At 43.8% G+C, this 12,266-nt stretch overlaps 1 protein-coding gene across 4 annotated transcripts in view; it reads right to left on the bottom strand.

Moving 5' to 3' along the window:
* Window positions 1-12,266, bottom strand: part of LOC135915595 (NPC intracellular cholesterol transporter 1-like) — a 135,038-nt gene that overhangs the window by 22,942 nt on the left and 99,830 nt on the right. For all 4 annotated transcript variants that reach the window (XM_065448711.2, XM_065448709.2, XM_065448712.2 and 1 more), the window contains 12 exons: window positions 10,347-10,475; window positions 9,529-9,711; window positions 8,864-8,978; window positions 8,343-8,470; window positions 7,408-7,545; window positions 6,189-6,278; window positions 4,290-4,483; window positions 3,858-3,979; window positions 3,403-3,520; window positions 2,753-2,805; window positions 1,402-1,543; window positions 83-314 (listed from right to left, as the gene is read on the bottom strand). In XM_065448711.2, coding sequence (XP_065304783.2) covers window positions 83-314; window positions 1,402-1,543; window positions 2,753-2,805; window positions 3,403-3,520; window positions 3,858-3,979; window positions 4,290-4,483; window positions 6,189-6,278; window positions 7,408-7,545; window positions 8,343-8,470; window positions 8,864-8,978; window positions 9,529-9,711; window positions 10,347-10,475 — 1,644 coding nt within the window. The remainder of the gene's footprint in view (window positions 1-82; window positions 315-1,401; window positions 1,544-2,752; window positions 2,806-3,402; window positions 3,521-3,857; window positions 3,980-4,289; window positions 4,484-6,188; window positions 6,279-7,407; window positions 7,546-8,342; window positions 8,471-8,863; window positions 8,979-9,528; window positions 9,712-10,346; window positions 10,476-12,266) is intronic.

Raw genomic sequence — 12,266 nt, forward strand, 5'->3', positions numbered from 1 at the left:
CTCTGCTCGAGAAGCACACAAAGCCAGCAATGAAATGTGACATTCAACAGGAAATACATGATGGGCCGGAACAAGGACTCACCACCACCAGGTTGACGAGGGACACAGCATTGAGGGAGATGTCCCACCAGTACATGAGGCCCATCAGGTTGACAATGATCATGACAATGGTGAAGGTGACAACCAGCGCCGACATGAAGTCCAGCCCCAGCAGCACAAAGGTGACAACAAAGATGGCGCCCAGCGATAATGCCAGGCTCTTGAACGTGTCTGGCCACATGGTCAGGTACTGCTCGTAGAAGACGTGCACCAGGCTGCAGCGCGTGGGTGGGAGGGAAGGAGGGAGGTTTTGATTATCTTGTAGGTTATCTTGCATATTATCTTGCATATTATCTTGCAGATTATCTTGATTATATGCGCATTGATAGAAAAGACTGCAGCAGCCATTTCGTAACAATAGCTGTCCCCCGTTAAATTATCTGACACACACAAATACCTCATCAGATAATACCTGCTTTCATTTGGCATTTTTCGCCATACTACGAGTACTTCTAAGAATTGGCTTCATACAACACATATAACAAGTTTTCAAAATAACAATAAATAAGCATTAGTTGGGATTTTGAACGGCACCACCTTTTCAAATTGACTTTAATGCCTCACAACTGTTGTTTTGCATTCTGGGTAGTGCATGTAACCTTTAAAGCAAATGACCAATACTTAATGGGTCCTATTTTTGCCACATTCTCATTGGTTTATGCATGTCATCAGCTATATGACTTCACTACTGCACAAGACGCACTTGCTGTATAAGATTACAAGTCTTACATCGTGAGCATTCTGGTTAGTGCGGCAAGCCCATCATTACCATACACATGCGATGTAGGTACCCCATTGAAGAACTACTGCGATACCCAGTGGTTTATCCAAAACCTACCATCATGCCCTCTGACTGGCAGCAACATCATTTGATCCGAGTACCACCAACCAAGTCTACTAGTATCACTGCTGCTGCAGCAAAGTTGCAGGTTTTTTTAATTTAGACTCAAGTTCACCTCAGTTTCTATCTTTGTGCTCTTTCTCCCTTGCCTGTCTACATATGCCTGTCACACTTCCAGACGATAATGTGAACAGCTGAGCCCTGCAGGGCAATTGCCGGAGCGCACGTGCGATGCCAAATAAAACAGCATGAAACAAAAGCAGATCAAATGGCAAGGTGACTCGTGCGACCAAGATCATGCTGCGCTTCCCTCCCTCCGCAATTTCCTGGGTCTCAACAAAAGGAAAAAAACAAAAGCCGTGATGCGCTCACACACAAGCGCATGCCCACGAAGTGGCATGCACACCCATTATTTACACGCCGTATTCACTTCCACATCTCAAGAGAAGAGTTTTACTCACCTGTATGGGATCACCTCAGACTCTGGCTGGACTTTTTGCACCATCTCGGTCAAGTTGTGGGATATTAGTCGAGCCCACTCCAGGGCCGTGTAGAAATCCTTCGACGTCTTCAGCACGGGGTGGTAGGCTGAATAGTAGGCAGCTGAAATGCACAGCAACGTTGCCACACGTTCAGAGAGGAAACCAGACGCCTCTTGCGGATGCCTGCCACTGAAAACACAAGCTCGGCCCAGAAGCTGTCTTGGAGTCCACGAAGCATACTGTATTAACTCTCTACACTGAATTACAACTGCATCCAACACACAATTTCCCCATGATCTGTTAATAGATTACCCAATTTCCCTTCACCCTAGTACTCTACTACACAGTTTAATGAGGAACACTGAAAGCTGAAAGCAGTTTAAGGGCACTGAATTATGTTTGACAGGTTCGGGTTCTTTCTATTGTCTCAACTGCAGTGGCAGGCATTTTACAGTCTAGATGAACTAGAACACAAATGTTTACAGAAGCCAAACCTACTAAGCTCCCATACAGCAGCGGAACCATGTGACCGGCAGATCAGCACGTTAACTCACCTGTATGGTAAATTAATTCTTGAATTAAACACTCTTGCAGACATCACAGAATCCAAAATAGGGTATCGTACACAGTAAGTCGATAAGAACAGCTAGAACCAGCTGTAAAAAGAGGCCCTAGCAATTATATAGTTTGATTAGCAGGCAGAAAGAACAATACCACCCCGACGGCAGATATTTTGGAACAAAAAGTGCCATGTCCGAGATCTGGTAAGCTGGTTTATGGCTTATACGGGTGCTCCAAGGCCCCCGTTTGATCACAATCGAATTTCTTGTTCGTGATTGCCTCTTCTGAACAAGCTGCGGGAAGGAGCCAAATGCGGTCGAGAATTTCTATATGGATAGGGCTCGATCAATTTTGAAAGTGGCCATGTGACACTGGTGCACCGATGACACACAGCATAGAAGATGGGTCAGAGTGAAAATGTGACATGGTCTGTCCATTTGTGCCACCATCCGTAATGACCTAATTTGTCTACTCGGTCATACCCACCTCCGTGACTGACTGCTGTGTTGTAGAAATATTTGGTCACTAACCCAGTTCAATGACAACAATGCTAGGCCAACCTTTATGCTCCAGCCACCAAATTTCTTGGACGTCTTTATACTGAGAGAGCAGAGCTACTATGCTGTTACTCAGGAAGCGGGAACCAGGTTTCCAAAACCTATTATGTACATTTTTTTCCCCAATAGCACAAACTTCTCAGGGAATTCCTAAAGGTGAACATGCAACGTCAACAGGTTCAAGATCAACAGACAGAAGCAAGACCACTTACCAGTAACGGTCCCATTTACATGGTTGATCGACTTTCCGTGCTCGGCACGACCACTGTGCAAATAAAGAAAAGAGAGAGAGGAGGAGAAGAAGCCAAGTCAGCCATGAAACAAGCTAGCCATCTCGAAATTATAAAATAGAGCGTGGAGACAGTAAACCTGTCAGCCAAGCTAATTAAAACATGTTGATGAAGCACTATAGAGTACATGACAATAAAATAAAGTGTTACAACTTAGGTCCAGCCTTTTGCTTTCTTGTCAAGCAGGCCAATAATTGGGCCTCTCCGCAATGCCCGAGATGCATGAAAAGTTGGCACACGATTGTAACGGGGCACCATGACCCTATCTGTTTCTTTTGCCAAAGAGCGGGTCAATATTTGTTCATGTAAACACAGTAACAACATTTAGACCTTAACATTCATTTACTGTAATTGACCTACACACTGACAAATGTCTCTTTAAGGTTGCAGCATATATGCAGCTTAAATAACCATGCGCGAGGTTGAGCGTGTCATAAAACACTAGCGTGCGAAAAGTGTTCACCGATAACACCTTTGGCTGCAAAAATCGATGAATTGTGACCCTTGTTTCAGTTACTTTTACTGGGCCTTATGTGTTTGCTTAAACCAGTAGTACTATACAGATGACTCACGCTGAAGAGCACTTAGCACTAGGCACATCATTCAGGAACCAGGAAAGCCGGTGCCTAAATTCTTCCCCGGCAAAAGGTTCAGATCTCGGCACGCTGCAGGACTGGCACGTTCCGTTTGCTGGAAGCAAGAAGCAAAATAAAGCTCGATAGAAGCTGAACAACAAAAAAAAAAAGACATGTGATGTCACCCTTCCTCCTGAATTCTCACTTTCTACCCTACAGATTTTATGCATTTGAGAAAATTTACGTTCATATTTACTCAAATAAAAAAAAAGGAATTGTCATACGGTGGGTTAAACAAGTTAACATTGTTAAAAAAAAAACAAGACGGTCAAATTATCATCAGTCACGATGAAGACTCACTGGGCCAAGCTTTATAAAAATGCCTCGTACATAGCAAAAGTGGGGAAACTATTCACCTAGCCTGCTACAAACGAAACAAAAATGGGCTTTACCAGTGCCGTAGTCGGAGTAGCAAAAATCGTGGTTTTTGATGGTTTCGAAGCAGCAATCCGAGGACCGCATGTAAAGGATGTACTGGTCCAGCCAGTACGACCGCAATCTCGTCACATACGTCCTGGAAGAAGAGAGAGAGAGACGCCAGGTTGTCAGGGCAAAGCATCAGCACAAAATCTCTGCTTAGTTGGTGCATACTACAACAAGCAATGACTTGCCAACAGTGATAATCTGGTCAAAAAATGGCTACTGGCAAAATGCAGGACACTGTATGTGCATAAGAATACAACATGATTTAAACATCCCTATTTTAGCTACAGTTCCGGCGATTATCAAGCGTTGTCTTGTCATGTACACTTGCAGAATAAGTGCTGTAAAAGACCCGGTGTTTACGACTACCTCCACGACTGTAACCTGGAAGACCGCCTCACCTGTTGCTCAGAAAGGTCAGCTGCTTGAGCTTAGCTCCGACAGAGTCCTGGTCGCAGACTTGCTCGTTGATGCACAGCCTGGCCTGTTTCTTGACGTCCGTGTAATCGTAGCCCTCGGTGACCATGAAGTACACGGGAGGCCCCACTTGAAGATACTTCTTGAGGTAGTCGAAATACTGCTGCAGGTAGGAATCCTGAAACAGTGCGATGAAAGACCACAACCTTTACTAGGCAAGTGTTCCTGCCATAAAAACTTTGTCGAGGTCTGAAGTGCTTATGGCAACAAAGGAAACAACACAGTCGAGTGCAAACACGCAAAACGGGCCCTCCTTGCCCCTTTTATAAGACAATGCCAACTTGCTGAAATACGTACACGGAATAGAGTCGAGCACCTCGACAACCGTTATGAAATCACTTGCATAATGGAACAATATTTCTGTCCCAGTGCTACAGCGAGCTGTGCCGTGCACAACTTTTAAAACGAAGTGACCTGTATAATGAATGATTTCAGAGGCCCCAAGCATTTAGTTTATAAAGTTGTTCAACTGTAGTTCCTTCATGGAAACATGACGAGGAATCGGGGAAGTTTGACACGTCATGCAAGGTTATCGAGTGAATGCTTGCCTATGCCCATATTAAGGTCGCATGTAGGTACAGTACTGTCAATGGAAGTGCTTTTGAATGATCAGATTCGCCCCTGCTGCACACTGAAGCCAGACAGCAAGTCTTCAGCAGATCCACTGACAAGTCCACTGACAAGAAGTCCACTGACAAGTGCACAGTCAGGCTGCACCATTGTTTGTCCTAGCTGCTAACTACGACACCAACTTTCCCCATAGCGGGTCTAATGTGGGGAAGATAAATATCGGAGTACGTGAGAGTCGTCGGGAGAAAACGCACATCAGGGGATGCAAGAGAGTCAAAACGTCCTTGAAAGATCTCGAGCAGAAAAACAAAGTATGCTCACACTTTACCAACTAGGACTTACTGTGTGACACTGAATTCCAATTAATTTCAACAGTCTCAGTTTTGCAAACTGTTGCATATATTATTTATAACCGAGAGCCTTTTATTAAACAACAAAATAAGGCATTGTGGACTTCCTGAATTGTGCCAGTAAAAAAAGTTGACACTGGCAGACGTATATCTCAGAGGAGAGAAAAAAAAATATCATGTGGATATCATGTACCATTGGAAATCACGCCAACCAGCGCCAAGCTACACCCTCCAGTCACCACCTTATGTCACCACCTTGCCAACCCATTATGCTACATCTCCGCCCATCTTCCTCTTCTTCCGTCACCTGTCTTCTCACCACCAACACACACCTCTTCAAAGTCCCACCACCACACCCACGACCACCACCCACACTGATCACAGCACCTGAACCTGTTGGACACCACAAAAATTCTTAAAATACCGTTACGGTAACACAGAACGCACAGTAACAAGAAATAATACGCAATAACACTGAAAATCGGCTTCCGCAGTAACCCAGTCTAACCACTCACAACAGCACCGAAATTCTATCGATTTTACAAAGAAAGCTTTGCTTTAAAAATATTCAGCTCCAAGATGGTCAATTCATGCCCTGCTGAAGTGAAAGAACCAAGATGACTGTAAGACGATGTGACAGGGCCGGATGTGGCTTGCCCCCGTCCTTGCATGGATTTAAGAAGGTGAAAAGGGAAAGTCGGCAGGCGGAGGGGTGGCGAGCTGAGCAGCGTCCAGCCTGGCCAGTGGATGAGGGTAACGTTCAGAGTTTATCGCATGCGAGTCGACTACTAGAGATGTGCGGCTGTAGCACCAGTGATTGTGACGCGGAATGATGGACGATGGTGGCGATGATAATGATGAGGCTACAGTGACCATAGAAAATTTCTGCCCAACAATGTTTACCTGAGGCATAGCAAGCTCCTGGTCAAGGCCAACGTCAATCTTGCTTATGACAGCAATGGAGGAGCACAGCCATCCAATAAAGGCCACCATCTGAGAAATGATGCATACACACAAAAACCATCATTAACACAAGCAATCATGATCAAGAGTTGCACAAGGTGTACCCAAAGTACTTAAGTATATATACTGTTGGAAGTGAAATACAGGAGGCATATTCATTTCATGATCTTTTGACAAACAATGGTAAATATAACACTAATGCTAATACTAATGTACAAAGTGAATATAATACTAAATTGAAGTAACAATGACAGCAACGACAAAAAACAGCAGTGACATCATTTGTCAGTACAGTATCCTTACTTTTGAAGTGGGAAACAGTGCTGCAAGATGAAATAAAAAAAGGACTGACAGAAAATAGGCAACACAGGCACCGACTAACAACATTGTTTTTATTGCAACAGGGCAAAACAAAGTAAGCACAGCCTCTCCCGCCCCCCAATAATAAACAAGAACATGAACACGAAGGTTAAAGGTGGCAGAAGGAGACTCGTCCAAACAATTTTTTTGAAAACATGTCATCTCCCCTCAGCGGAGAACCTAGGGGGCACCTTCCAAGAATGCCATTTCGTTTTTGTTTGAAAGGAATTTAAGGCGTGCTAACCCATGCAGCGCCACCTCTGTGAACGGCATAAGCTTTGAGAATCGGGCATGCACATACTTTCCGGTATCTTCCGATGACTTTGCATGTGCAAAAGTCTGGTGTGCAGCCACACTTGCCCAACTACCAACTTAGCCCAATGTCACTTACTGCTATAGTATTCTTAACTTTTCAAAACACCACTACAGAATTAAAGCTCTCTGGCAACTCCTGAGGAATAAAAAATACACGCTGAATTTTTTGGAAATAGAAGGTACAACAGTGAAACGAGAAAGAAAAAAATTTTGTCACAGCCAATGCATCCACCCTCGAATATAAATATGCATTGGATACCTCCTTTGCCCACCACCACAGTTGACAGTACGATACGCAAGAGCCTGTGTAAAGTAAAATGTAAATTTGTACCAGTTACACACACACACACACACACACACACACACACACACACACACACACACACACACGCACACGCACACACGCACACGCACACACACACAGAGAGAGAGAGAGAGAGAGAGAGAGAGAGAGAGAGAGAGGGAAAATGATTTCAGCACTCACCACGACCACTCGTACGGAGTCGCTGAGCAGGAAGGGTGCATAGACTGTCTTGAAGAACTTGTAAAGCAGACTAGTGTTCTCAGAAGGCCTGCTCTTCTTTGAAGCCTTTATACAGAAGCATAGATCTAGGCGGTTGCTCTGCAAAAAAAGTGCAGAAACGAATGCAGTCCTATTAGCAACACACAAGAATAATGGCTTAAAACTTTAGAACCCTACTGCCACCAACATCAGGTTCTAAGCCATAGTGCCAGAGAAAAATGTTGGCCATTGTTTTTCATGAATCACAAAGCTGTCCTCCTGTGGCATCTGCTCAGTGCACAGTGAATCTGAAGATGCACAGTGGCATCTGCTCAGTGAACACAACAGGAGAAGAATACGCTAAAGAAAAAAAAAGTTCCCACACCTTTCATCACATCACGAGGACAATGAGTTTTGATCAATGGCCCCTACCGCAGTGAAAACAGTGGTGTCAATACAGGTGCCTCTCTGTTTGCTTGCCGAGTGATGTTAAGGTGATGCAATTGTATAAATCATATGCATCCATGCAAACCTTTACAGCCTCAAAGGTAATAAATATAACGCCGATGAAAAGGCACAACACTTGAGTCATTTTGAGTGTTGCTCCTTCTATTCAGAGCACCTTTCTTTTTTATATATAATAATGTAGTAAAAGTAAGGCGAAAAGGCACTTCTCAATGCGTATGTTTTGTCATCTCTATGCCTTACACAGTACAGTCGTAATGTTTACAAGTCTACAGCTTAATATGGTAGCATAAAGAGCAGCAAATTGTCTTGGTTTATACAAGCTATCAGTGTAAAAGAGCCTTGGCAAACTTGACAGAAATATTTATATCATATGTTTACACAAAACTTCGTGCTAAACGCATCAAACTGCTCAGGGCAACAAAGCAGCAAGCCTGGCCTTGAATGCTCACCTCTTGACGCAGCGTGTCCATAGTAAACAAGGCGAGGAAGCAGGTCATTTGCAAAAAGAAATTGATAAGCAGCGCGACACCAGCATAGAGTGCAAAGATCCGCACTGCGGGAGTTTCTGTCAAGGCACCTGTAAAAGACGACAGAAAACAGTGTCAGCCTTCTTGAGAACACAGAGAAACGACACATCTATCGCACATATGTATACTGCTTCCTTTTCTTGTGAGTCAAGAAACCAGAAACGCCTGATCCATGTGCTCAGCTATCTGACAGTGTCTTCAGAGTACTCAAGTTTTTCAATTACTTATGGTATGATATGACAGAGCATCTAGAAGAGGTTCACAGTTTCCATTGTCTCCGTGTTTGTCCACACAACCTGCACTGCTCCCTATTGCATCGAACAAGACTGCAATTCGTCCTAGAGACATGAAATTCCTGTCATCCAGCCCGGTCATTCAGTAAGAGAAGACACACAGCCAGACGAAAAGCGGCGGAGTGGCACAGAGTACAGAATCGGGCGCACCGATAAAGAAGCAGGCTGACATGGAGACGCTGGACAGCATCATGCTGGGCGCCACCTCTCCAACCAGACGGCCCACTTGCTCCACCGTTGTCTCTCCTTCGCGACGTTCATCGCGCTGCAACAGCCGGGAGAAAACAAAAGGGTGAGTGATGGGTCCCCACAGGTAAAACACCAAAGCCATCACAAGTCAGTCAATTTCAACAGCTGCCTTAGCAATAACCTAGTAACTGACTCAGTCAACGCAACAGTTGGAGAACATATCACATGAACACATCAGTGGTAAATGGACCAGGCTTCGCATGATATAACAGGGAATAACCTGCCAGCAGGGAAATCAGAAGCAAGTTTCTACTGCGTCTGGATGTGCAGTTCTCTGCATGTCTGTTTACAGCCAGTGAAGGCCCTTAGCACACTGAAATGAAATATAATATGGTGGCAGAGGATGCACACATTGAAATAAAGCACTACAACACTTATACAGCTATTTTCTTTTAGATTCCCAAATGACTGGCTCTGTCAAAAAAGTGTGCAGCACAATGTTCACGTGTTTGGCCAAGTAACAGACATTGGTTTTTTGCTTTTTGGTGGGAGATGATCGCTAGCGTCGTCTGCCGTTCCGAACAGGCATGAAATAAGACAGGACCAGACAACTCCAGAATGCCCACCTGAAACTGCTGCACCAGGATGAAGATGTTGTCAACACCGACAGCAAGCACGAGGAAGGGAATCACTTCGACAATGATGAGCGTTGCAGCAACGTTGAAAAAGCTGAAGATGCCAAGTGCGGCCACCACCGAGAGCAGCACGATGAGCACACCCACAAGGCCGAGGGAAATCTTTGAGTCGATCTGTAAGAGGGCCGAAACAGTGCAAATATATGCTCAACCCGGGATAAATAATAATACAAATTAAAACATTCTAGTATCACAAAAAAATGTTTTGCAAAGGGCAAACAAAATTATGGTGTTATTGAGCTCCTGACTCTAGACTGAAGAACGTCCATTTATCTTGGAAGCAAACAGAACCAAGTCATGATACCTAAGGTTCTTCTTGGAAATCATCCACTAAAGTTATAAGTTTCAAAATATCACCATGAGCACATTTCATGCCCTGTCCTTTACACAAGAAGGGTAAAAAGCAGTGTACAATATTACCTTCGCTTTATGCCACAACACATACATTCTCCTTTTACATATTCATAGAAGACATTCTTGCACATTATTACACCTTCACCTCTTCTCCTCAGTCCTCATTCTCAAGCCTTAAGCCAACTTCTGGGTATATCGGTAGCGGCTGCTATTTTTGTTCGACCCAGCTGTATCTTTTTATCGTAACTTAACCGTGTTAGAAATTGTTCGGCATAAGGGGTAATTCAATGTAAATGTGCTCGCTATAGTCAGGTTCGACTGTACAGCGGGCTTTCACACACCACAATATGCAAAAAAAAAAAGTGCACTCAAGTAAACAATTTAGGCCGTCTTACCAAAAGTCTACTGCAACTGTTGATGTCACCCAGTGCAATTGCGATGTACGCAAACATGATGACATAGCTGATCCCAACTGTGACGACGTCCGAATGACTGCCCCGTTCGAGTTCATCTTCGATGGATCGCTGAAGAAGCAACACAGAAGCAGCTTGTAAGACGCAGCAAATAGGTTGGGAACAGATGTGTGCTTTGTAGCAGCATGCAGTAAGAGAAATGTGGACATGTTTGAACCTATGGTGTGAGCTTATCTGCTAGCACTGGTTTAAAAGATTCCATAAACTAATACAAAACAAAGCACAATGAGTCAGCTCCTGAAGTCATATGATAATTAAGCATTGTAGAGATGGTGACATGTGAATTAGGGACGCGCGAATACCGAATAGTGGATTTTGAATCAAATATCGAATAGGATCAAGAAAAAAAAAAGCCAAATACCAAATCGAATATCGGAAAATTTAACACAAACTTATATGCTTCCAAATTTTGTGTAAAAAACACAGTGTTGGACATGCTCAGAAGGCTAATCACATTACTTAACAGGAATCTTGCTAGCTATCAGTAATTTAGGTACCCATGAATTGAGATGCATACTATGCTCTACTTTTATTAAAGGGAATACCAAATTAGTATGATTGCACTGATAACGACTCAGTTCATATACGAAGGTCTGGAAAATATTTCTGATCAATAGAATATCTGTCAAACAGAATTAAGTGCTTTTTTTTCCCCTCAGAAGCTGCAGAAATAGCAAAGTTGTCCTAAATACCAATGGGGTTCTCAATGGGCCATACTGTGCTTAATGGCCATCTTCTATTGCTTAAAAAGCGCTGCTTTCCATTTCCTTCCAGAAAACGGGACGGTGTTTCCATCTTTACGGTAGGCGGTTTGTGTGGGTTGTCGATACCTCATTACAACGCCAATCTGTGCAACTGACAAAAGCGGGGACTGCGCACCGTATTGCTCAGCGCCATTCCGTGGGGTCGTCATGCCGACGGTAAAGAGTTCTCAAATTGGGAGGCCTGTGGCGAGTACGCTTTCATTCAGTGTCATCGACCTGGATGAACCTTGTACTGATAGAGATCGCATGCCGTGGGAACGCTGCACGCGCCAAAGAAATGACCGCAGCCAGGTCATTCCCCTAAGTTACCTAAGTTATGCTACTTATGTTACCCCTATGTTACCCTAAGTTACCCATGTTCTAAAAGTCGAATATTCCAGAAACCAAACATCAGGTATGCGATTCCCGAATTGAATTATTCGTAGGTTTACTATTCGATTCGAAATCGAATAATCTAGTAGTATTCGCACACCCCTGGTGTTAATGGCATGGCGAATTTTATTCGGTAACCGTTTCTCGCCGTATAACAATTGCTACGAAGTTATCGCTTGGCAGAAGACTCGGCACAAGATGCCCAGTAAGTGTGAAATTTCTAACAAGTGCTTTTGGCGGTTCTATTCTTTACCTTCGATATAACATGACAAAATGAATGGCATTTCACAAGCAAAACAAACTGACTTCTCTACGCGGGAAAGCATGTGGATCAGAAATTTATTTGAATAAAGCAGAGTTTGAACAAAGAGGAACCCCTATAGAGGGCAACACAGGAAAATTTTTTTTATGTCAACTGACCTTAATAAAATTTTGAATATACGTTCTCTTTCGCACTGATTATTTGTGCTAAACGGCATGACTGCAAGACATTTAGTCTTCCTGAAAATGACTTCGAAAGATTGGTTGAATGCTCCCGACTCGTGCCCACGAATGTATGCCTTTATACAGGCCACCCCATATTCGCGACGTCAGGGACTACACCGCCTCTACGCTCAGGAACAACGACGCTGGCTCCTTTTTCTACAAGACAACGGCTGAAAATAATCATTTTTACAAATGTGATAACCGGTGCTCCTCTTCCTTT

Source organism: Dermacentor albipictus, chromosome 3, assembly GCF_038994185.2.
Source record: "Dermacentor albipictus isolate Rhodes 1998 colony chromosome 3, USDA_Dalb.pri_finalv2, whole genome shotgun sequence".
Lineage (NCBI taxonomy): Eukaryota > Metazoa > Arthropoda > Arachnida > Ixodida > Ixodidae > Dermacentor > Dermacentor albipictus.